Source organism: Haemorhous mexicanus, chromosome 3, assembly GCF_027477595.1.
Source record: "Haemorhous mexicanus isolate bHaeMex1 chromosome 3, bHaeMex1.pri, whole genome shotgun sequence".
In the NCBI taxonomy this organism is placed as follows: Eukaryota; Metazoa; Chordata; class Aves; order Passeriformes; family Fringillidae; genus Haemorhous; species Haemorhous mexicanus.
This window is the reverse complement of record NC_082343.1, coordinates 14,611,615-14,637,175: the sequence shown is the minus strand read 5'-3', so window position 1 is coordinate 14,637,175 and position 25,561 is coordinate 14,611,615. Positions and strand designations below refer to the sequence as shown.

General features: G+C 40.0%; 1 protein-coding gene across 1 annotated transcript; it reads right to left on the bottom strand.

The window, feature by feature from the left end:
• Nucleotides 1-1,550: 1,550 nt before the first annotated feature.
• Nucleotides 1,551-25,448, bottom strand: HNRNPLL (heterogeneous nuclear ribonucleoprotein L like). Its single transcript, XM_059840906.1, has 13 exons — nt 25,125-25,448; nt 16,710-16,828; nt 16,359-16,596; nt 13,085-13,170; nt 11,124-11,220; nt 10,949-11,021; nt 6,923-6,994; nt 5,194-5,411; nt 4,919-5,040; nt 4,080-4,281; nt 3,142-3,199; nt 2,930-3,028; nt 1,551-1,775 (listed from the first exon to the last, which is right to left on the bottom strand). Exons 1-13 carry the CDS (start codon nt 25,329-25,331, stop codon nt 1,720-1,722), a joined length of 1,647 nt encoding a protein of 548 aa, XP_059696889.1. The 5' UTR covers nt 25,332-25,448; the 3' UTR covers nt 1,551-1,719.
• Nucleotides 25,449-25,561: the final 113 nt, after the last annotated feature.

Sequence of the window (25,561 nt, the reverse complement as noted above, 5' to 3'; positions counted from 1 at the left end):
CCGCCAAAGAGCAGCTGGTTTTCAGTTCCCAGTTCAGACATATTAAAAGCCTGATGTGAATACCTAAAACACCCGTTTCCTAAAGCATGAACAAAATGGAGGTAGACAGGGCAAAAATGAATCATTGTTGATGAGAAAACCTGAAGGACATCTGACACATTTTCCCTTCTGTGATAAGGAATATTTGCCTTGAAATTAAGAATGGGGAAAATCCAGTCTATTGAAAGATGTGCAATGCTCACAGCCTGTAAACAACCTACAACATAACCTCTCAAGGACAAGCACTCTGCAGAAATCATCTTGCATAAAGGATGGATATAGATAAAATCTGTAAAGACAGAGCAAAGAACTTGTAGGAGAAAGCATAAAATAGCTGATAAAGTAACTTCTCTTCTAAGAACAGAACTGAAAGAAGCCCTCAGCAATCCACTGCAAATTCAGAAAGGGGAACACACACAGAGCCTAGGATAACAGCTCCCAGACTCCACTGCTTGGATTCCTCCTTCTGGGGGCTTAGCCCAAACAAGACAACTCCAGTTCCAGAAGTGAGGCTTCAAAGTATTGGGACAGAACAAAACATCTTCTCCAAAGTGAAAAATTTCTCACCTCGTTCATTTCACGTCACACAGTTAGTTACTTTGCCTGAATCCCATTGAGATTACCTCACCTTAAACTATGGAGAAGCCAAGACTATTCACTCAATGAATTCTTTTATGGTCATAATAGATGTTTAAGGTAAATCCAAAAGAAGAAAACGTTGACTTAACTGTCCAGGTATGAAAGGATATGGTGCAGGCTTTCTTTTTGTTTTAACTACTTTTACCACCTTAGTTTCTATTGTGATCCATGTTGTCACCCCCCCCATGACTTTTACCATTTAGTATGTCATAACCACTGCTTTAAAAAAAGAGTCAAAAGGATATGTTAAACACCAAAGACTTAAGTTGAAATCATGGAAAATGAGGATGAACACATTGATACAGGCTTGCAATTTTAATTTTTAAAAGGCCCCTATGGTGGGACTAGCTGTAGATGGCATCATGCTAATGCAAATGGAAAATAGGACTTAAAAAAAAAAAAACAAAACCAAAAGAAAACCCAAAACCACTTTAAATAAGTATGAATTCATACCATACACGTGTACATACTTAATAATTTTCTACGTTAACTCTGTTTAAAATTATAAATCAAGTCTGTACTACTAAAAGTTCAGTATGTGCAACATTAATCCAATCAAAGCATTTTATAAATACAAGCTTCTTTTTAGTATTGCAACATACTTCACTACTTAACATACTGAAAAACAAATTCTACATTTAAAATTCTGCTAGAATAGTTCTATCTGCCAATTAAGACTACAAATGGAAAAATACTTGCTAATCTTTAACATTTGAAAATGCAAATATATTTCATTTTTTGAAAAGAAACAATCTTGTTTATCCTACTGGTGCTTCTTTAGACATTTGAAGATACTACACTAACAAAATACAAACTTTGTAGTAAGCTTACAACATGTACTCCTCAGAGGCAAAAATAAAAAAAAAATCTGGTTTGTATTTATGAAGGAACATCCATTTATTATAAAACAAGATAAAAGATATTAGAATTAAGTTGAAACAAGGCAACATTAGAACAACCACTTTAGAGCTTTGTGAACGAAGTGTAGTTTTTAACTTGCAAATCCAGGTGAACGTAGCTCTTAACATGCTGTCCTCTTCTCTATAAATGGGATGAAGTAGAGAAGCAAAGCTTCAAGGTGTAAGGGTTGGAGCCATCTGTGAGGAGACAAGACAGAACACACCGTGGGCACAGCTCTCCTGCTGATTCACCTTCCATAACCTGGCACGTTCACCAGTTCTGTGTATTGCACACTCACACATCCACTGGGGTTTGCCTTTTTCACATTGAAAGAGAAAGCTTTTCTGCTGCTACCAACTCTCCAAACTGAGATAAAATTGAAATTGTGAACAGTGAGCTATCCATACTATCTTCAAAAATATCCTGTCCTTAAGGCCCATTATGAATAAGGTGGACCAAAGGTGTGGGGGAATATAAGAGATTTAACCTGTTAACACTTCACAGGGAGACAAACTCATACCAGTTAGGAGGAGGTAGTTTAAAATAATATTAGACACTGGCCTGGATTCAATATTATGTCTGGGAACACCTGGAAAGATTCCATTTAATTCAGTAAACTATTTTAATTGTTCAGTGCAAATCTGGCCTATTGTGTACTTGTTTAGCAGGTGAACTCACCCCACTCTATTCTTGCTAGTTTGGAGCTAAATTCAGCTTGGCTTCACAATTTCTGGCTTCAAAGGGAACGTGCTACAGGAGTAGTAAATTGAGAGCAATGAGCTGAGTAACTTTAAGAATCCTCTGTTCAAGACATTGCAGATTACTCTGTATTTATTGTGAAAGAATCACGGAAGGGCTTGGTTGGAAGGGATCATCTCATTGGATCATCTCATTCCAACCTCCTGCCTTGGGCAGGGACGCCACACACTAGACCAGGTTGCTCAGAGCCCCATCCAGCCTGGCCTTGAACACTTCCAGGGATGGAGCATCCACAGCTTCTCTGGGCAACCTGTGCCAGTGCCTCACCAGCCTGACAGTCAGGAAAATCATCCTAATATCTAAAACCTAAATCTCTCTGAGTTTAAAATCCTTACCCCTTCTCCTATCACTATCTGCCCCTGTCAAAAGTCACTCTCCCTCTTTTTATAGGCCCACTTTTAAAGCACTGAAAGGCCACCATAAGGTTATCCCGGAGCCTTCTCTTCTCCAAGCTGAACAACCCCAGCTCTCTCAGCCTTTCCTCACAGGAAAGGTGCTCCAGCCCTCCAATCATTGTCGTGGCTACCAGAACCCTCAACTCCTTCTCCACAGAAAAAAAATTCCTGCAGTAAGATCAGGAAAATTTACTTACTTGGGACTCTTATCTGGTAGTGATTAAGTACAGTGAGAGCTTCCACTGCATCTGTCTTACATTCCCATTCCAACAGACCAGACAGTGTTTTGGCAGAAGCTGTCAAAATGAGAAACAAAAATGGAAAGGAGGGGATCAGTAACGTCTGACAGTGGATACTCAGATCAAAACTGGAATCAAGGCACTTCCCAAAAAGGTCAAATTTTACTTACGTTTTGGGTCAAACACTTTGTATTTAATAAAGCTGAGAACTTCATGATCCTCACATAACTGTCACAAAAATAAAATAAGATATAAAACTCCAGTAATAGTGCACATAAACAAATTAGCAAAAATTCCAAGTTCCTGGAAGAGACACACAAAAAGGAAGATTCTGACTTTTTAAGAGAGTTTGCAAGACTTCATGGCAAATCATTTAAAAAATATGTTTAGATTGGTATTCTAAAGAGTTACCATTCTGTAGTATAAAAAACAAGGCCCCTGTATCTGTGATATCACTGCTATCTCCAAAAACATATTATTATAATAACAAGTTCTCCTTTTTGGCATTCCTACTCCAATACAGTAGCAGTGAAGTTGGTCATACAAGGACACCACTTGGGAACCAGAGTTCACTTTCAGACAGAGTTGGAAACATTTATTTTATTGAACTGAAAAAGAACTCACTGAACTGTCAGCAATCTTGCCACTGACTCCACTTAAAGAGGCCCAATATTCCATATTTTAAGCATCCAGCGTTCCTTTAGGATACAACTGTGCCAAAGGCTCTAGGTGCATGCTTGTCTCCATTCCAAAACATCCTAGCAGTCATTACAGGGAGTCAGTAAATCCTTTGTGAGTTGTAGTCCTAACCTTCATGTATTTGGCTTTGTGTCTTTTCCCTTTCCTCCAAAAAAACCCCAAATTAAGCTCCTCAACTTTATTCTCAAGATTCTGTTTCTCACATTAATAAAATATAAATAAATAAAATTGAGACATTAACTCCAGAATTGTAAACATATCCAGATGGGCTATAAATATATTTTAAGGAACAGCTCTCTTCCAGTGGCTCTGCTACAAGCCTCCCAGTTACTTGTTTTTAAAAGCAGCACCAGGAAAAACCAGGACAGGGCCCAGAGAGCAAGGCATGTCAGTCATTCCAAGTGCTTACCTTTACAAATGTTTCCTCAGTCACACACAGGGGAACATTGTAATAATGCAGCACACAGGAGGGTGGCTGGATGATGTTCTTGGATGCTTGACCAGCACTGGTGAAGCGATTGTTCTTGCTCATGGCAAAATCCTTGTAACTACTCGTGCCATCCTCCAGTTCAAATATCTGGCTTGGAACTACTGAGTGCTGCTTGGAAACACTGGAATTTAAGGATAAAATTTCTTAAATAATTAGGGCTATCATACTTTGCAGGTTATTATCTAACTAGAAAAGACCTGATGTTTCTTTAAAATAATTTGAAATATATAAAGTAAGAACATGATGGGTTGGATTTGACACCTTCCTTAAAAAATGTAGAAAGAATGGATAAAACACATTAGGGAATACAGTTTATCAGTGGCCAATCCATGTAATAACAATATGCTTTATGAATGTAAATAAATAAAATTATAAATAGTAATAAATATTAGAGTGGTTTGGGTTGAAAGGGACCCTAAAGATGATCTCCCTCCAACCCTCCTGCCATGAGTAGGAACAGCTTCTACTAGAGCAGGCTGCTCAAATCCTGTTCCAACCTGGCCTTGAGCACTTCCAGGGATGGTGCATCCTCAGCTTCTCTGGACAATCTGTGCCAGTGCCTCACCACCCTCACAGTAAAGAATTTCTTCCTAATATCTGACCTAAATTATCCCTCCTTCAGCTGAAAGTCAAAATAAACAGTTGCAAATTGGAAATCACAACTCCAACAATGATAACAGAGTAGTGTGATATTGTCCCTTTGAAATCTCAGTCCATCTGCCCACTGGTGGACTATTAATCTGATAAAACATATTTACCAGACATTGAGTCTCTTTCCAAATAACTTGACATTATTGAGATGTGTGACCGCTCTTTCTACAGCGTATTCATCACCCATTTCAACCAGTGCTGTGCCCGGAATAGTCTTCATAAATTTCACCTAAGACAGATAAGGTAAAAAAAAATATGCATTGCAAGAAAGAGCTCAACCAATAGTTTTATAAAACATTAGGATATATTTTTAAACAACCTCAGGCAGGCTTTTTCCAAAGAACTATAGTGGTTTCCAAGTTTCTAATCAATTATGTCTTACCTTCTCAATGTTTCCGTACAAGCAGAACAGGTTGAATACCCTTGAGCAGTTCATCTTGAGCTGATGCAACCCACTAACCATGACAACTGACCCAGAAGGATTTCCACCGTGCATGTAAGAGGAGGATGCCTGCGGCAACGGGTAAGCAACGAGTTCGGGAGTGTCCCGAGATCCCATTCGGTACCGGCTTGGCAAGGGCAACAAAGGACCATGGGAGCCTAAGGAGATGAGAGACCATGTTTTTATGTTGTTTGAAATCATTTGCACTATTTAATCATGCATCAAAGCCCACACACATAATGTATATTTGAAGGAGGGGTAGAAGGTAACAGCAATTGCTGAAAAAAGATACTCCAGTAATTACAAAAATCATTATCTTCCCTGCAGCTTGCAAAATATTTGAACATAAACCTATCAGAGGAAATAATTAAAATCAACATTCAGAAATATTCCCATCTAGTTACAGAGCTACATGGCACCAAGAAAGAATATTACAAAGTCGGGATAACAAACCAAAAGGAGTGAGACAGAGGTCAGGAGATGACACAGCTCTTTTTCCCAGAGATATGAGATTAAGTAAGAAGCCTGTCTTTCTACAAAATGCTCATTTGGAAGAAACAGGAATACTTAAACCTCCACACTAATGGAAAATGAAGTTCCTATTTTCCACTATAGATAAAGTGACAAGTTTCACTGAAATAGACAATTTCTTTTTTTTTTTCCTTTTAGTGATGAGACGCTACTAGTAAGCAATACCTCTGCTCATAGAAAATGTCAGCATTACAGACCAAGGGGAGGATCCCTGATTTTCTGAGATAAAAATAATGTGAAATTCACATAAGCCAAGTATAAAAGGAAGCTTTTATCCTTTTTTTCCCAGCAAAAAGCAGTAATGACAGGGAAAGACTGGTATAGGAGGAGATGGACACATTACTTAAGGTAGAAGGATGTATCAAAAGAATGAAAAAGAACATCACTGAATCAAGGTGGGACTTGGAAATGCTGGAGATTTGAAGAACCTTTGGAAAGAGTAGGTAGGATGTCAACCTACTTTGTAAAATATCATAAATACCTTTGCAAAGAAAGGCAAAACAAATCACATTGCACCTGACAGCTGAGAGAGTAACTAACTAGAAAAGTCACATGTGAGTGGGGACATTTGTTTCTCCACCCTGAGGTCTTTGCTCAGCACATGAAAGTGACAGCAGACCTTGCCTTACCGAGAGCAGTGGTAACAAACACAGTACTTTATAGCACCAATTCCAAAACATCATTCCTCTACAGTCACACAGCTGCACAGTCACATTCCTTTTCTGAATCACCTAAATTAGAAGAGCAGATGCCAACAATTCATAGCTTTGCATGCAAAAGCATCAGAGCTCTCTGTTGTAACAAAGCACTGATCACACTATGTTGCCATTTTCTAGAAGAAAACTGCTTTCCCAATCCAGATATCATTTTCTACCCATTGCCAGGGTGATGGCAACTGAAAGGAAACTTTCTTCCAAGGAATAAACCTGTAGAGCTGAACGCTTTGGGTGACAGGAAGGGTTGAGGCAATGAGTGCACATGGATTTCACTGAACCAGCAATGTTTCAGTAGGCAGACTGACAGCACTGCAGGTGAACTGCTCATGCTGAAGGGAACCACAGCCAAGCATTGATTAAATATTTAGAATTCCTTAGAGCATGTAAGAAATCATAACCATCTGTAATCCCATGATACTTACCATAGCCATCATGTCTAAAGGATGATGGGTGCTCTCCCAAAATAGCTTGTCTCTGCCGGCCCTTCCCTCTGTCTAACGTGGGAAGGGAAAGAAATCAGTTTAGTATGCACAACCAGGCACTTGATTTCTCCAGTTAAGACATAAAGCTTCTAGTTAAGAAGTGAAAAAGTAATTTGAGTCCTTGTTAATTTTATAAACGATTTCTCATTCACTCTATGTCTAAAAATACAAGCTGGAACCCTGGGACACCAAAATTAAAAGACTGCCATCTGTATAACAAATTGCACTTAAGTTGATTGGGGGCAGTGGCCAATGAGGAGATGCAGACATTTAAAGTTTACGGAGATACCCAATAGTTCTCCTAAACAGACATCACACATTAGTATAGAAAACACCATACAGCAGGATTTACCCATGTGTCTCTTAAAACAAATTTGAAATGCAGTACTTTTGAAAGACAGTACCTGAATCATAATATTAGCTTCAACAGCAACACATTTTCAAAGTGGGCTTCTTTCAAGAAGTTTCAGCATAAGCCAACAACAACCTGTATTACATGGTTTCATAATCAGTAAACAGAGAGCATTACATATGTGTACATATATATTTACAGAACACCTACTGATTTATGGGCGTGCTGAAAGGATTGGACATTGTGGCATTACCAGCAGCACATAACAGTTCAACTGAGGGAAAGCATCACTGAGTAATGCACTTACACAACAGTCAATCCTTTAAGAAAACCCAGTTCTCTAGGATATAAAGTTAAGCAAGGGGTCTACATTAATGGAGGGAAGAAGTGCCTCGCAGCCAAAGCTGTATTTTCCAATCACATCCATGCTGCATGACAAAAAATAAAATCTAAACTTCCAGACTTCTTTGTGGTAAGCAACAATTCTTTTCTTACAATTCAAAAAAAAAAAAAAAAAAAGCCACATTGAAAAGATGAGGCAAGGCATTTATCAGTTTACAACAATTCTCAGGAAATTTAAGTATGACTGCTGAAAAGAGTAACTCCAGCCCAGTGCAGCTGGAGGTATTTTCCCCAAAACCAGGAACTATTTGATTACACAACAGTGGTAGATGAAAATACATGTGGCCCTTTCTGCTCAGGATTTCAAGGCCAGGTTCCAAGTCAGATATTTACTTTGGCAGTAAAATCTGAAGAGAGAGCAGTCCTGAATACTTTCAAATATATAGAAGAAAGATTACTGTTGTCAAGTTTACTTTTCCACTTCCTTTTCAGGGTAACAGCTCTGGTTCTTGGCTCTAAAAAGCAAATGAGCAGTCAGATCAAGTATTTTGAGCATTTAAACTGTACACGTAATTATCTCAGAAAAATCAGTTGTGTAACTCCAATCTGCGGAACTAAGTGCTTTGAAACTGCCCACAATAAAATACAGCAAAGAATCACATTCTTCAAATAAAGAATTCTGTGAGAGAAGTTTGACAAATATTTCCTCCTCGTGGTGGTACAAGTCTCTCCTTGCCCCATGCTTATTCCTTCCTTGAACCAAGCCCCTGGATTGTGCCAGTACTAATACTTGTGTAAACAAGCACTGAAACACAAGAACCTACCCGTGTTAAAAAGAATTCTGAAGGGAAAGGTTCTTTATGACCTTCTTTAAGCTTGGGTTCCTTGATTTTTAGTTTTGTTTTTACATCAGGTCCTTGAGTCACTGAGCAAGCTGGTATTACCACCAAAATAAATGCTCCAAATGACAGTTAGAAATTTCTGGCTAAAGGCCAGTAGAATACTAAGTCAGGTGGGTTTATTTCATTCAATCTAATGCAATATGAGTTCACAGCAGCAGGCACTTGTTAGGAAGTTTACTTTAGTGGAGAAAGACTATGGGCAATTTATTACCATAAAAAACTAAAAACAGTTCTTAAAAGAAATCATTAGTAAAATGCATTTCTTTCCTAACATTTGAAGGGCAGGTGTGAAATTCTGAAAGGATTTATTGGCATGTCTGTCCTTGGAATGAAATTCCTTTGGGATAAGTTATTTGCTGCAGTGAGGGCCCTACAGCTCAGGTCACACTATGTTCAAAACCCAAATAGTGCTGTTGCAAGAGTGAGTTGAAGGACAAATAGATAAACTCTTTCAAAGAAAACCCCAACTCCTTGATTACTTTATGAGCAAAAGTGCTCTAGATGCCTGTTTTGTCAAGTACATTTTACTGTTCATTCAACAACTTATATTCCCATTGTCCACATAAATGGATGTGGATCGTTAGTAAATGAAAAAATCATACTACATACAGTATGTAATGATTGAGATAGACAGATAGACAGATAGACAGATTGACAGAAAGAATACAAGTCAATTTTTTTTTTCCCTCCTATGTGTAGTAGGGTGCTTATGTGTAGAGAATAGAGACAGTAATAAAAGAAAAACAAAAGAGCAGAGTTCTTGAAAAGAGCAAGCCACACCTAAGTTTTTCATTTTCCACTGTTTGCTCAAGTTTGGGGAAGTTTCAGTTCATACAGTCATACCTATCTGCAGGCCAATTACATAATGCATTTAGATGCACAGTGTTATAAGTCAGCCTCCAAATACTGCAATGATCAAAAGGTACAAGGGTCGAATTAATCCTTTCAATTTTTCAAATTCAAACCTTTAGATTTTTTTAGATTTTTTTTCTTGTCCTTGAGTTTCTTCAGAATCCCTTTTCTTTGACTCAGGAATTTGAGAAAAAAAATTGAATCCAAATACAAATAGTCATAATCTAGAAGCTGCAACCAATACTGTAGCTCCCTTGTTAACTTTTTACAAGAACTTCATTTTGAAAAGCCAAGCCCAAAGTTTTTAGTTGTACAACAGTTTCACAAGCCCAGTGTCTCTGCAGAATTACTCTGAAAGTGCAAATCTCTTGAGACAGCCAAAGCCCTGGTTCTCATAAGTAGATATTCTATCTTGGTCACATTGTCTTCACTTTTCTAACTTTACATTGAACATATTATTGTACATAGGTTACTGAACACTGCACTCAATAGTTACAGATTTTTGGTTATTTTTAAATAAACACTTAACAGGAGTTAGGCTAGACAGCAGTTTGACTGTACATATATAATCATAGTTTCCACTGACATGAGTTAAGCCCTGAGAATTTCACAGCTGAGTACTCAAGAGACAGTATGCCTGTACCAATTATAGATCTCCCTATTTTATTACTTAAGTATAGCTGAGGAGTGTTATTGGTATTGCACTGCTCAGTTCCAATTATCTGCATATAAGGACTGAACTTCCCTACTACTAAACAATATTTACATTGCTAAGTCTGAATGCAACTCTCACATACAGCAAGTAATAAAAAGATTACAATGTCAATGATATCAACAAAAGGTTCTTAATTTTGTAGGTTCTCGATTTTTCAGTGGTAATTTTAAGGGAAATAAGACCAGCATACATACAAACTTGAACAGAATGGGTACAGTCTATCGTGTTATTCATCCCATACAAATCTGAAGTACTGAAAATGTCCTCCTTTAAAAACTTGTGGTGGTGGTGCATGCAGTATGCAGACAAGGTGAACTGCAAGTCTGAGGTTTTTCAGAGGGTTTTTTTGTTTGTTTGGGGTTTTTTTTGCTGATGCCGATGTGGTGCATGATGAAGTGTAGAGTCAGCCTGCTGAAGTCCTCTATCCTTCTTAATGCCTTGTCCAACATAGGGGAAAAAGAGTCCTTTCGAAGGAGAAGCAGTGTGCAAGTTTGTAGTTTATAAGGAATAGTCTGTGCCAGGTTTCCTCTCCTCCAAAGAGAGAGAGCTGCTTGGAGAAATGCAAGTCCTTGAGAACTGCGAAGGTGCTTGGAGGTGTGGGCTCCTTGTTGCACTAAGTGGCTCAAGCACACGGCAGTAGGGGGCACTAGGGCTCAGGGTTAATTCCCTGCGGTGGCACAGCCTCCAGCAGCACTGGCCTGCTTTGGAAGGACTGCTGCCACACAGCCTGACCACGTGTGAAGGGCTGAAGGGCTGGCATTAGTACAGTCAAACAGCTACAGTGAGAATGGATCAGAACCTACCTCGGCGGCCCAGATATGGCTTAGTGTAGTCCCAACTATCGTTGTCGTTCCTAATGACATTAAGTCGAGTTGGCTGTTCAAATAAAATAAAAGTGAAAGAGGTTAAGTCTTGTATACATGGTTTTTTTTTTTTTTTTTTTTGGAGTAAAATTAAAAGAGAAGGTCCAAGCATTACCCTTGCATATTCAATTTTTAGTGTGCAGCATCCAGCATAGATATCTGCTCCATTGAGTGCAGCCTTCGCCTTCTGGGCACAAAACACTGATTCAAACATACACATCATGTTAAGGATCTTTTTCCCCAGATGTCTCATTCACGCGCCTTTTATCCGACAGGGCCTTTTTTCTTTTGTAGCCTGCAGGTATTTCACTATTGTATACACTACAAGAACTCTACAGATATTTATCACAGTAGTTACTTTACATCAAAAGGATTAAGTGTACACCCTTTTTAATTCATTAGCCAAAAAACCCCACATAACTAAAAGAGAGACTTGGAGTGAACAAATACTCATCTTGCCTAAAAAAAAATACAACAGGCAGATGCATGTACCAGGCTCCAACACCCAGATTATTTCATATGCTGCTCATACTCCAAGATTAGTTTTGTGATTAGCAGAAAAATGTGCCTGAGCCTTGGCACATTACAACCCATGACCTCACCCATACTCAATAATATATGGTGTCAGAAAGCCTGAACTTTGCAGCAGAACAGACCTTTTGCACCATGTCTTGATATAATTTAGTGACATTGTAGAAAAAGTCTGAAACAACAGAATGTGCCTTGGTTTTACCACATTACTGCAGCTCACCTTCTTCCAAAGTGATGCAGGTTCACTGGGGAACTTAAAAATTAGGACAGTTAATCTTCCCAGACCTATAAGAAACTGACACTGGCCAGAACTGGAGAAATAATGGGTACTTCAAGTAGCATTTAGATTTGAGCAAATTTTTGAACTTCTCCGATAAGGCTTGTCTTGAAGTTCACTCTCCTTGCCACCCCCAGCTGTTTACCTTGCTGCTGCATTACTTCACTCACATTTGTGAATTTTCTTTCAATTGCTGTCTGGTTTAATTTTCAATAACAGGCATGTTACAGAATTTAATTCAAAGGACATAAGGATGGCAGTTTCTGAGTGCATGCAGGACCCTCCCCACAACTTCTCTAATCTCTCACAAGATGAAGAATAACCCCCAATTGTGCAAGTCATCTGATGGGACAATTCCATTTATGACAAAATTAACACATACACTAATTCAAATTATTGTCTGTTAGGACACACAGTTCAAATTTTCTATATAGATAAAAAGCAATTAGTTTGATTTAATAGAAGTTAGGTAGTTCCCTTTGCCTGGAAAATCATCAAGGCAGCCATCACACTGGTAGCATCTGAAATCACAAAATAATGCCAAATAATTTGGCAAATTTTGTCCAGATAACAGTTAAAAATGGATGTAAATAAAGCTTTAGGAAGAGGGCTGTCAGTTTCATAAATTTAGGCTTAATCATATCAGACTTTGGACTTCACTAACCACAGCAACACACCACAATCCTGAACATTCAACCCAAGAACAACTTAAGGCTGCAAATAGAGTAAACAGCAGGATAATAGAGCAGGGAATTTCTTCTTGGATGCCCAAGAATCAAGGTCAAGGATGCCTAAGTTGGCCTTTGCTTTATGAAGTCAAAATAGTAAGACAAGCAGTACATACTGGGACTATTTTAGAAGAGTCTGAAGAAGACAAACTGCACCTCTGCAATCTCTTACCCATTTATTGAGTATCAACACAGGCAGAAGCCATGAAACTTTTGTGTAGAAAGGTGCATATAAGGGATTGTCAAATCTGTGATATAATTCATGTCTGCAGTTATTAGACCTGAGGAACTATAAACATGGTTATCAACCACTGCTGACAATGCCATTTTCCTAAAAAGATGGTATGTGCAAGCACTACTTTGTCTTATAGACATACAAAAATTAGAAGTTACCATGTCTTAGACAGAAATTAAGAAATTATTTGGTCTCAAAACCACATGTTATTTTTCTGACATTTGCATGTTAAACCCATTTGGAGTCAAGAATCTACAGCAAAAAAAAAAAAACAAAAATAAAACCACCACACTCAAAAAGGATATTCAACCATGGCTTGTATTCCATTTCTCTTGAATATAACAATGCGCTGAACTTTTCCAACAGGGTTGCACACAGTGTACAAAACATCCTAAGAAAGAAGAAAAAAAAATTTAGTCAGATGTGAAATTCCAATCACTTATGGTCCACAGAACATTCTCCAGCAGTGGAATTTAAGAGCCAAAGAGCAAAGAAAAGGCTTGTTAACTTTCCATTTCTTATTTTCCCCTCTACAATTAATACATTCATGATTGGCATTTTTATCAAGTAGCATACTACAGGCAATCAAATCTGAAAAACAGGAGAAGACCTCCATAAGAAGTACTCAAGCAAATACTGGTTTAACAAGTATCTTCAGCTGCGTCAAAACCCAGTAACTGCATCCATGCCTCAAGCTCTGCTACCTTTGAAGCACTGCCCTGCAGTAGTTCTACCACAGCAGAGAGACAAAGTGACACTTCTAGTTGTAACATATTTCGTAGGTTTCCAGCAGCTGAGGTCATGTTCTTTTTCAGAGAGTAACCGGGAATAGTTCAAAATGTAAACTTAGCTCATCAAAATGAGAATTTCAACAGCTTTCATCCACCTGAAGCAAGTGGGTGATATGCTCCTTCCTTTCTTTTTATCTAAACCAAATGCCTCCAGAATTATCATTCCAAGATTTTGGTGTACATCCTCAGGTTTATTTGGGAGTCAAGAGGAAGAAGTGGCAAAGGAAGTAGGTATAATATTTATTATTATGTTTTGCAGACTAGAGGAGCAATTGGGAGGCAATGGAGTAGGGGGCATGTGGATTTCTTCAAACTAAAACAAACACAGCCTACACAGCCTGAACCCATAAAAAATAAGACCTGTGCGATCATTCACAGCACGCTTGGCAGCACAAAAGGCTACCCACCACCTCTCCTGTTTGGGAGAAAAGATTCCTAGAAACTTACCAGCTCTAGGTGGCATTAATTTTCACATTACTTTCCTTCATAATTTGTGCCTCAAAAAATTTCTTCACAGCCACTTAATTAAAACCAAAAAATTGTCTTTCAAAACACAAGGTCTACTCCAAACCCTATCAGTGTCATTAACCAGCAGTCACACACACAACTGGATTATTTAATCATGTTTCATAATTCAGCTACTTTATATTACCAAATCAATCAAGTGGTTCACCAAACACAGTAATGAGGGCTATTTATTAAGAATTTAAGCACTTGTATTATATACATACTAGAATATCATAATTCAGTTGCCAAGGTACATCACACCTTCCTCATGCATGTGGGAAAGTCTCTTTGAACAGACAAATCTCTGAAAAAGTTCTGCTCACAGGTAAGGAAACAAGGAAACTGAACTTCAAAGACCTGTACATGACATCTTGGGCATAACTCTTCAAAACACCAACAGCCCCTATCCCATAGGGATGAAAAGCAATTAGGAATTAATTACAGTTAATTTGCCCTTCTTGCTCTTTGCTGTTACAGCCCTCAAAAAAACAAAAAATGTTCTGTGAGAGAAAGAAGCTGATCACAATTGTAATTTTAGAAGAATTTTGCTTCTGCCACAAGAGGCCTTTGAACAGACTAATGTCTCTCCAAAAACTCTATCTTATTTTTAAAGTAAAGAAGTAAAGCTCTTAAAAACTTTAGAACAGTTTACTGCAGATACTCAGACTTGCCACTTAAAACTGGTTGCATTTTTTCATCTCTTTTTTTCTAACTGTAGTTCAAATTTAAGAAGAACTTGAAGAGGAAAAAGTAGTATTGGGCTTTGTATTTTTTTTTTTGAGGGTGAGGGATATTTCATTGATTTTTGTTTTCTTTTGTTGGGGGTGGGTTTTTAAATAATGCATATTTTGTCTAAGGCATTCTTAAATTAACTAGTTTTTAACCACTGGACAAGTGCAAAATTTGTATTTTTCTCACCACATTTTTAGTTGCTATGGGCACAGCTGCTCTCCCCAGTTGCTGTGACTATGCTGCCTTCAATGAGCTCTGCTGCTTGCCAGTAATTCTGGAAATCTGCCTGCTCCCAACACTCATTTGTATATGCTAAAGAAACAGCTGGGGGCAGTGGGAAGGAAGAGGTTAGTGGCGGGTTGTTTGTTTTTAAAAGGGAGCTACTGTGCCAGAGGCTTCATCCTCAGAATTCCCATGGAATTCTCCTAGCCCAGAACCAGGCTTCTGCTCCCAGTTTCTTCAAGCATCCACCTTTAACTGAGCAGCTCATGCAAGGCAAATTTAAAATTCATGAATGAAAGAGAGTTTCCAAAATTTGTATTACAGTCATGTGCAAAGAATACTTTAACTCAGTCAGTGGATTTGTTCACACAGCTCAGAGCAGGTTTGTTTTTAAACACTAAAAAGCAACTCATACCATGGCATGCTTTTCTATAAAGAAAATTGAGAGGAAAAACAAAATTCATCACTCACTGGTGAATCAACAGACAAAAAAGCTACCAATACTCTCAAGACAGTGAAGCAGAGAGCATGATGTGGAACTGACTACTCGAAGTAATTTCAGGAATACTAAATTGCAGTCAATTGCTCTCATAATATACAGCACATTAAATACAACCTAATGCTTGCATTAAGTTACTTGGTTCCACACACCCCAAACACTTTGACTGATCCATACCATCCTACATCCTTAAGAAAACTGACTCATACTTGTATCATAGTACACAATTTAATTTTTTCCTGAAATATTTCTGTGCAATTTAACATCTACTATAAAATCTCCTATGAAAAATATAAGCATTTAATGCATGATAAAACATAAATGCCTAAATACCAACAACAATAAAAAAAACCCTGTGTCTTAAAAAGACATGTACATGTGCCATTAATAAATGGTAATAAATTAGGATGCAACTGTATAAATGGTACAACTTGAAATACTAAAAAGGAAAATATGTTGGCCCAAATAAAAGTGAGGAAGATTCCATCAAACTGGAATTGATCATCATAAGATAAAGGTTTCACCTTTCCACAAAGGAAATACTTAAGAAGGACTGCAATAATATAACCCCTCACTACTGTAAAAAAATCCTTTCTCTTTAAACAAACACCAGTCAGAGCCTAAAGGCTCAATAACAACCTTGATGTTGTGGCAACACATCTGGAGATATTCCAGAAGCATGCAGGAACTTAAACATTTCAAAATCTTCACTTCCAAAGTCTTCAAATGTATTGCAAATCATCTGTATGAGACTGAATTGTCTTTATTTAAGAACATGTGTGCTACCTATGTGAATATACAAAAAAATAAACAAAAGACAAAACATACCACGGTAATTGGGTAGAGAGGATTCTGAATTGACAACAGGAGAACTTTATTCCCACCGGACGGGTCATCAGTGTTCCCTGGCCGAGTGATCCTCTTGCTTGTGGAGTAGTTGAAGAATGCCTGCTGCCCAGCAATGTACACAGGCTCATCTGCTGCAAAGGTCACACATTTCTTTGCACTCTCCACATTTTCAAACTCCACGAGAGCCTGGCGCTTGAACGGCATCATCATGACATAGCTGGTGAGGGAAACATCACACTAAGGTTTCCTGCTCACTCAAAACAACTCCCAGGTCCCATGATGGTCATTTACAACATGTTTTTCTCCAAACCATTCCTAACAAAGACATACCATATGGTTCCAAACTTCTCAAGAGCTTCCACGAGATCTGCTTCCACGACAGATTCACACAGCCCTCGGACATGGACGACAGGAGAAACAGAGACTTTGTGATGACTTCCCCCGGCATCCTAGCAACAAAATGACATTTTAAAAGTCAACACAGAGCAAGGAACACTCCTATCATTAATTAAAGTTAAATACTTGGTAGACACTACACTTGGTCCAGAAGCAGCCATCTAAATGCACAATCTAAGCAAGTGTTAAATAATTTAACTTTTCTTTCCAAATGGATTGCCAAGTTCAGTTGCTGAAGTCTACTTAAAATAAAAAGCTTTTCAGATTTAATTAATCTGTTTGCACACACAGAATTTTTCTTGTATTAAAAAAAAACCCCAGCCATTTAACACTGATTGAATTGCAGGAGGTCTTACACACACCCTATTCATTAGGAGCCTTAAAAAAAAACTAGGACATGTCCAACAGCTAAAATATTTCTGACACTCTGCTTGCTGATGCTGGTATTTTTTTGAGACAGGCTGGGAGAATAAAAAAGCAAGAACAAACGAGGGCCATCCCCCATTGTAAAGTGAACACAAATTGAGAATTTTTCCAAAGCTCCACAATGCAAGAAAATGCCAGCTCTGGATTATGGTTGAAATAAACCCAACCTCCCTTCTAATTCTGAACACACATTTTTAAAAACTCACAGTTTCTGTACATATGGGGCTCTTTTCACCCCAAGGCTGACTACTATTAATGGATCCAGACATCATACATTAGCACACAAAGTTCCCACCATAAATATTTTTCAGAGCCACATTCAGACAGGCTCAGCTCTGCACAGCTGAAGAATTTGGGCTGGAATCAGCTTATCTTTTCATGGAAACCCTGAAGTAATGCTGAAATTTACCTTAAACATTCTAGGACACAGAGAGGGGAAAAAAAAAAGCCAATAATGACGGATGATCAAACAAAGATTAGAGATAATAGAGGGCACACTAAAATATACTGCAAATACCCAGCACCCAAATTTCGTATTTGTAACAGCAGTGTGAAGCTGATGTACTCAAATTTAGTGACTACATCAATGTGTTCCACCTAACAGATCAAGTCTTGTTGATTTCTCACTTAAGCAGCAGCACAACATCTTCTGGATCATGAGAGAGATTCTCATTTGTAGCACAAAGGAGCACTGAGCTCCAATAATTAAGTAACCACAATGATTGCTATTACTGTTAGACTTTCCTCTCTTCTCTGTCCATTTGAACTACAGATGCCAGGAAAAAAACACATTCCAGATAACTACAAATTGAGTCTTGTGTGTTTAACTCGTGTGGTTCCATGCACAGTTGTCACTGAACAATTACAGATTTCTTTCTTTAAATCGAGGATTTGACCATTCTGTTTGAATCAAAAGCCAGCACTTCAGGCTTCCTCAGATGTCAGAACAATCAGCTGTGTAATATTTCAAGCTTACCTTACATTTTATTTGTTTGCAGTAAGAAACCATTTTAAGTGGCAACACACTTCTTTGAATAAGAACTCGGCAATGCTGGGAAAACACCACTGGTGATATTTGTATAAGTTACCTTGTATCCTGAATCAATCAGCTCCGGTGTACAGCAGGAGCAGTGATCAAAGGAGTCAGGAAAGGTTAATACTTTGAACTGCAAATGCTTAGGCAATTGCAGAAGGAACAGAGCTACAGAGAGATTTTATTTTCAGATTGTATGTTCTTAACCCACATACATACTTTTCAAAGCTGAAAAAAAGCACCTGAGGAAATCTTCAAAAGAAAATTAACAATAACCATCACTTTTTCCTGCAAACCCTATTACTCTAAGATGTTGAAATAATAGGCACCTTTATTTACAGTCTACAGAACAATCAAAGATTATTACATCAATTATTCATTGCCCTGCATGCTTGCTACCATATTAAGACCCCAGTTATTGCTAGGGGGATGCATTTTGCTTTTAGGTTTCTTTAATACACTCAAGAAATCCCATCTAATATTATTTGTGTCTAATCACATTGTGAATACAATAAATTATTTACTCATTGAAGCAGACTCACCACAAGGAATAGTTACTAGCACCACAAGGAATAGTTACTAGCAACTTAGTACTTGCTGCTTACTACTTTTTTGAACTAATACCTCCATAAATCACATCAAGCTTTTCAGAGAATGGATACTCAGAAGAGTATTTCTCTCTCCCTCCCCTTCCCAGCTCAAACTTCTGGTTTAGTTTCAGTTCATGTTCCTTTGTTATGCACATCCCTTTGTATTTTTATCTACTAGCAGGTACTAGTAGGTACAAATTTTTCTAATAGTGCAAATTCTCTCAAAAATTATTTTAAGACTTTTACACTTGCATCTTCAAATCCTTTATCTATGAATTACATGAACATGTACTGGTGTTTGCACTTCTGCAGAATATCAACAAATACAAATTTTGCTCACTGTTATCGTTAAAGCAACCTTTGGCTTTCCAAACCCAATTTCCTTCTCCCAGAACACCATACAAAAGACATTCTTTTAGCAAGGTTTAGCAAGAGATTTAGAAAGAACCAAAACCTGCCATTATAGCAACCTGTGCACAAGCTCAAGAAGCATGGAATAAAAAAAACCCAAAAAACTCCCCCAAAACAAACAACAGAAAAACAACACACCCATCCCACAAAAAAACCCAAACACAAATGAGTGATATCTTGGCCACTTGCCACGAACTTTAGGATTTACCTACAGAGAATTTCAGAACCACTTTTATTCACATAAAGCCACTGAGGTGGCCAAATCAGAGGGTCTGTGCTTTACTCCAAATAGCTTCTAGCCAGCAGCAGTGAACAGCAGCACAAGAACCAAGCACAAATCAGTCCTGAGCTAGGAAGCCTCAAACTAACATTCACAGAGCACACGGGCTGGTGAAGGATGGGGACATGTGTCATAGGGGCAGGAAAAGTCTTCACAAGGGGCAGACACATCTTATTGTCAAACAATTTTGCAGCTACAATGCTGCAGTATCAAGCAAATCTAGAATGACCCTGGATTTCCTCTATGAGGAGAAATAAAACCACCAGACCACTTGAAAAATCAAACGTGTCTGCAGAGTGTAAAGTGCACAGCTAAGGTCAGAACATTCACAGCTCATCCAACTGCTGCTGGAATTTCTCCCCAGAGAAGAACAATGCAGGATTCCGACCGAGATCTCACAGCTCCTGTATCTTGAAAGCTACATGTGCTACAGTTGGCACACAGACAAAGGTTACATCAAAGCATCTGCTCACACTCTGACTAACAACCACCAGTATTTCTCTGCCTACAAAGGAGTCTTTCAGTAACTCAGCTCCCATGAGAGCACAAAAGCCCATGCAAAACTCCAACACCACACTTGCACTCCACCAAAGCCAGGAGAACAGAGTAGAACAGAGTAGCCAATGTTACAACTGTACCATTTTTACATATATATATATATATATATATATATATATCTTAAGAGGATTTGAAACCTCAGTAATGATTTATTGAAGAATCATTAGGCTGGACAGAAAATGCAGTTAATTTAAATAGATAATGGAAGAGACTTCCTGCTCAAGACCAGTAACAAGGACAGAAAAGGTTTCCTTCAAGAAAGAAACCAGGAGCATAAAAATCCTTACCCTGAAACAAAGCTGAGGCACAAAAGGAAGCACTGACATTTTCAAGCAGATGAAGTACAAACAAGTGACTTCACATACCTAAGACTGCAACAGAAGCAGCTTCAAAGAATGGCTGTGGCATCTTAACATCCATTTTTTTGTGACCTACATACCTCTAGACAACATTTGAAACATATCAATGGTTTCTTGCCAACTAATTACAGTTTGCCATTCCAAAAAGGAAGAAAGTGATCATGAGCTGTAGGACAATGCCTGTCTTGCTCATCAACTCCATATCAGAATTTTCTCACCAACTGTTTGCACAAAAATTTGTCCTTTATCCCTTCTCCAGTCAGACACTTTCCAGTCAGTATACTCATATTAGCCCTATTAATTTGCACTACCTATTTTTGAGCATCTGCTTCTTTGTCTTTCACTATTTACCTCCTCCATCTCTTTTTTTTCCCCTCACTGCAAAAGGATGGCACTTCTCCTTCATATTCCCTCTGCCAAGTACCTAAATATACTCTTATTTAGTTTCTCACCTTTTAGACTATCTTATTCACTCTCAACTTTCTCCTCTCTCTGCATCCCTCTTAACTGGTCTGAAATTTGTCTTACAGATGCAACAGAACTGGTGGTGGGTGGGGGGAAGTGTGTCAGAAGAACCAAGCAGGCAAGACTAAGTTAAGGTTCTACGACAGTGGAAGGATCTATCAGTTTTGTATATCCTGGGTTTATGCTTTTTTAATTGTTGTTAGTTGGTTTAGGGGCCTGGGGGGCAGGGCTACACAGAAGAAGGGGGTTAAGATTAATCACACCCCATACTCTGGAAGGTTACCTGGCAATTTAGTTTTGTTTCGGATGAGGAGTTTAGGTACCATTTCTCTTTGTTTAATGCATCTCTACCACCATGTCCTTTCAACGATTTCAACTGCTACAGAAAGAATGCCTGCACTATGACCCCTTCTGTTAACTCTGAATTTGACCTGAAATGGTCAGGTATTTGGACCATATCATTGTCTCAAGTCCCTTCCAACTGAAACAGTCTATTCTATATTCCTCTCTACTCATGACAATCTGAATATCCTTTAAATAAAACCAAGCAAACATCATCCCAAACCAAAACCCTAAACAACACATCATCATCAGGAGATTCATCCTGAGATACTGCAAGAAGAACCAGCCTGAAATGTAATGTTTTGGATTTTTTTTTTTTTTGAGGGAGGACAAAGGAGGGAAAATTATTTACATTTACTCAAAACCAGCTTCTAGGACGGAGTTCATTGAAGAAATGGACAAGTCAGTGCAAAGTAGGTGAAGATCTGAACTCACTGCATTTAGCTGCTGTTACCACACTGCCTGTGTTAGACACGAAGCAACTGAGTTGCAAGGAGAGCTGCTTTCCATTTAGCACCCAGGAGGTTTCAACAGAGCTGGCTGAGAAGCTGCAAGATCACATCCCTGTTTTACCTTGCAACAGCTGATAGCTCTGTTTGTGTACTCAGACACCACATCTCACTTCCCCAACTGTAAGAACAGAGATAACAGATCTTCCTGACTTCACAAGAATGCTTAGCAGTAGGTATGTCAGAGACAGTGAGGGAGGGGAGTGCTACAGGTGGTACAAATATGACATTAATCCATAGAACCAGCATTTAAGGGAGGAACAGGGGATGGAGCTGAAAGGACCACAAAATCCCCTTAAATTATCCCACATTATCCCAGTGTCCTGACCCTCTGCTATGCTGCAATTCTGATTCCCCTGACAGGGCTTCACCACCACTCAACACTGCTTCTGTAAAGGTCATTCTTCCAAATCACACACTCTCCCACTGAATACTTCTGCAGGAACACATCCTGCTCCTTCCCTGGTCAACATCCTGGTCTGTTCCTGGCTCTCCTGGCTCCTCAGCCTGGAGATGAGCCGTGAAGGAGAGGGTACACTTCTGGCTTACGAGAAGTGTTCACACAAGTGAGAAACAGAGAAAAACAAAGAGCAAAATAAATGTTGGATTCCCTCTGGATCTCACATAGAGATTTCTAGGCACTCTTTTCAAAAAATCAAACCAAAAGAAACCCCACAACAACAAAAGACACAAAACAAAACAAAAAAATAGAGCCATGAAGGGCTTCTTCAGCCAAATGCAGCAATCCCAGAACAGGAAACTGACACAGTGATAAATACAGCCCAGGAGGGTGACCCCACTAACCTGCCAGAGGAGTCCTAGCACAAAAGAGCTTTTATACAAGGGCATATAACCCATGAGTGTACAGTTGACTGATATTTCAGGGCATATGTAAGGGAAAGATCAATTAAAATATAATAAAAATTAATTAGGAAAAAAATCCCACCCAACAAATCATATGGCTGCCAGATTCATATCACTCTTTACCCTGATCATCCACTCCTTATCATCATTTCACCATCATTTCCCATTTCTCCTCCTAATTCCCCATTCGCTATAGTTCCTCCTACTTATTTTTCTCTCTCTTCTGAGGAATCCAGGACACTTACACTTCTTCCCTCCTCTCAGTCTACTTTCATCTTCTATGTCTGAACCACATACAACTTTTATAAGCTGAGAACATTTCCCTGCAGAGGAATCAGTAAGATACATCACAGAATACATAAGTTTCCTGCACATTTTTGTATCTGTTAGAGAGAAAAAACCAAGAAATTCACATTAACTAACTCAACTTAATAGAAGTTGGCATTTTGCTATCAAAAGCTTCACATAAAATTACTAACAAAAGCACTTGGTCATTCACTTTTCATCTCTCCATTTGATGTTACAGCTTATGCTGAAGAAACCAGTTCCATCAAGACAACTCCTGCCTCCCCAACACTGAATCTGTGAATACAGTTTTGCCAATAAATTGTCAATGACACTGCCACTGACACAACCAGCTGCCGAAAACCCCTTATGTTCTCAACTTGCTACACATTTGTTTCAGTTTCTTTACTCACAAGCCTCAGCACACACCATAGCTGAGATGCAAAAGGTGAAGTCACATACCCCATGGTGTCATTACCATGAAGGGTAAACTTGAATAAACTGAGACATTGAGACATCATGAAGACACTCTGAGCCAGATCCCAGAAAGAAGGAAAAAGAGACATATAAGAACTAGTTGATTTCATAAAGGTGCAAAAAAGAGGAAAGGCAAAAGCAGAATTTCCTTTCTACTTGAAATACTCACTGCATGGCGTTTAGCTCTCCTGCATGACAAACTTTCCAGATAACTTAAGCAAGTATAAGGATTTCTTTCAGCACTGGCCTTTAAGAAAGAGCGCATTGCTAAGTCTTGACTGCAACAGAGATGATGCTTTGTCACAAGAAACTTGAGAGTTAAAACAGTTCTCTTCAGAAATTTATTTTGTTACAGTTTATCAGGAAACTTTTGTAATAATGTGCTGCTTTGGGCTAAGGTAAAATTAATTTTCTCGACGGTAGTATGGGCAATAATTTGGATACGTGCTCGAAACACTGTTGATAATACAGGGGTTTTCCTTGGTGCTAAGTAAGAATCAAGGCTTTCTCTGCTTCTCCTGTGGCTCCACATGTGAGCACAGCCGAGACAGTGACCCCAAGTGACCTAAGGGATATCCCAGACCCTATGAAATCCCCCTCAGCATAAAAAGTGGGGGAAGAAGAAAGGAGAGCAGGATTTTCCTCACTTGTACCCTTTTGATTCCCTCCCCCAGCAGCTGGGCAGGAGTCAGCTGCACAGTGCTTGGTTGCAGGAGAGAGTTAAACCACGACAATAAATTTAGCAGGCACCTTCTCTATCAGCAGATTTAACTGACAGAGAACGGTAGCAGCAAATGCTCCCTCATTAACTCATCCCAGTGATAAGCAAGTTCATTTTAACAAATCACAAAACAAGCTTTGACATTAAATCAATGTTTTCTTGATTTGGCTTATTCAAGTAAGAAACAGAAAGAACCATCAAGGAGAAAAATGGTTGTAATCAGATGGACAATTAGATAAGGAATCAAACAGTAGTCATAAAAGTCTCGTTAGCTCAAATTTATGGGTCAAGGACTACGTTGATACTTAGATTCAAATTCACGAGAAAAAGGTACGTAGCAAAAAAAAAAAAAAAAAAAAAAACAACGAAGTGAACCATCGTGCTCACAGTGGGAAGGAGAAAGTAGAATTAGAAATTAATTTTAAAAAGAGGCAATGGTTTAAGATCAGCCTTATCGCCGTGTGGTGCCAGACACAAAGGTAGAACGGAGGATGAAAGGAACCCTCGGCCGCGCTTTCAGCCCCCGCCGCCGCCCCCCCGCTCGGTGTTTCTATAGTTACGCTCAGCAACAGGGCCGGCACTAAACTTGCAATGGCGATGCCCCGAGAGGCGCGCAGCTGCCCGCGGAACAGGGGCAATCCGTGAGCTCCCGAACCCACACCCCTCACACCCACCCCTCCCTCAGGCTGCCGGCCCGGCCCATGCCCGCGGGCAGTGAGGAACAAGCGTACGCCGGCGGCGGGCAGCGCGGAGCGCAGCGACGACCCGGCCCGGAGCCCCCGCCATTCCCACCCCGCCGGAAGCGCCTCCATGCCTGGGAAGCGGGCATAGGGCCCCGACCCCGGGAAGGCCTCGCGGCCGTGGGAAGCCCCCCGCCCCTCCCGAGCACGGCCCCCTGCCCGCGGAGCAGCGGCGAGGGCGGTCGCGGCCTCGCCCGCGGTAGGGGCGGGGCGGGGCGGGGCGGGTCCCCTCCCCCCTCCAGCAGCCTGAGGGGAGCCGCCCCCTGCCCGCCGGCCCCGCGTCCCTCACCCCGCTCGAGAAGCCGCCGCCGCCGCCGCCGCCGCGCGATGCGGGGGGCTTGTCCCGCCGGCCCTCGCTCTCCTCCGCGCCGCTGTACTCGATCTCGCCTTCCTCGGCAGTGGCGCTGGGCTTCAGCCTCTTGGCCTGGCTCTCGTAGGCGCCGTCTTCCTCCTCCTCTTCCTCCTCGTACCGCTCTCCGGACGACGGCGACGACATGTCCGCGGGAGGGAAGGGGGCTGCCGGCCGAGGAGACGACGCGGGAGCAGGGACGGAGCCGGCGGCGGCACCGAGCCCGAGCGATGCTCTGAGCCCCGGCCCCCGCACACGGCCCGCCCCGCGCCGGCACACGGCCCCGCCTCCCCGCCCGCCGCAGGCACCGCGATTGGCTCCAAGCCGAGGAGGGAACGGGCACGCCGCGGCGATTGGTTTTTACGCGTGTCCATGAG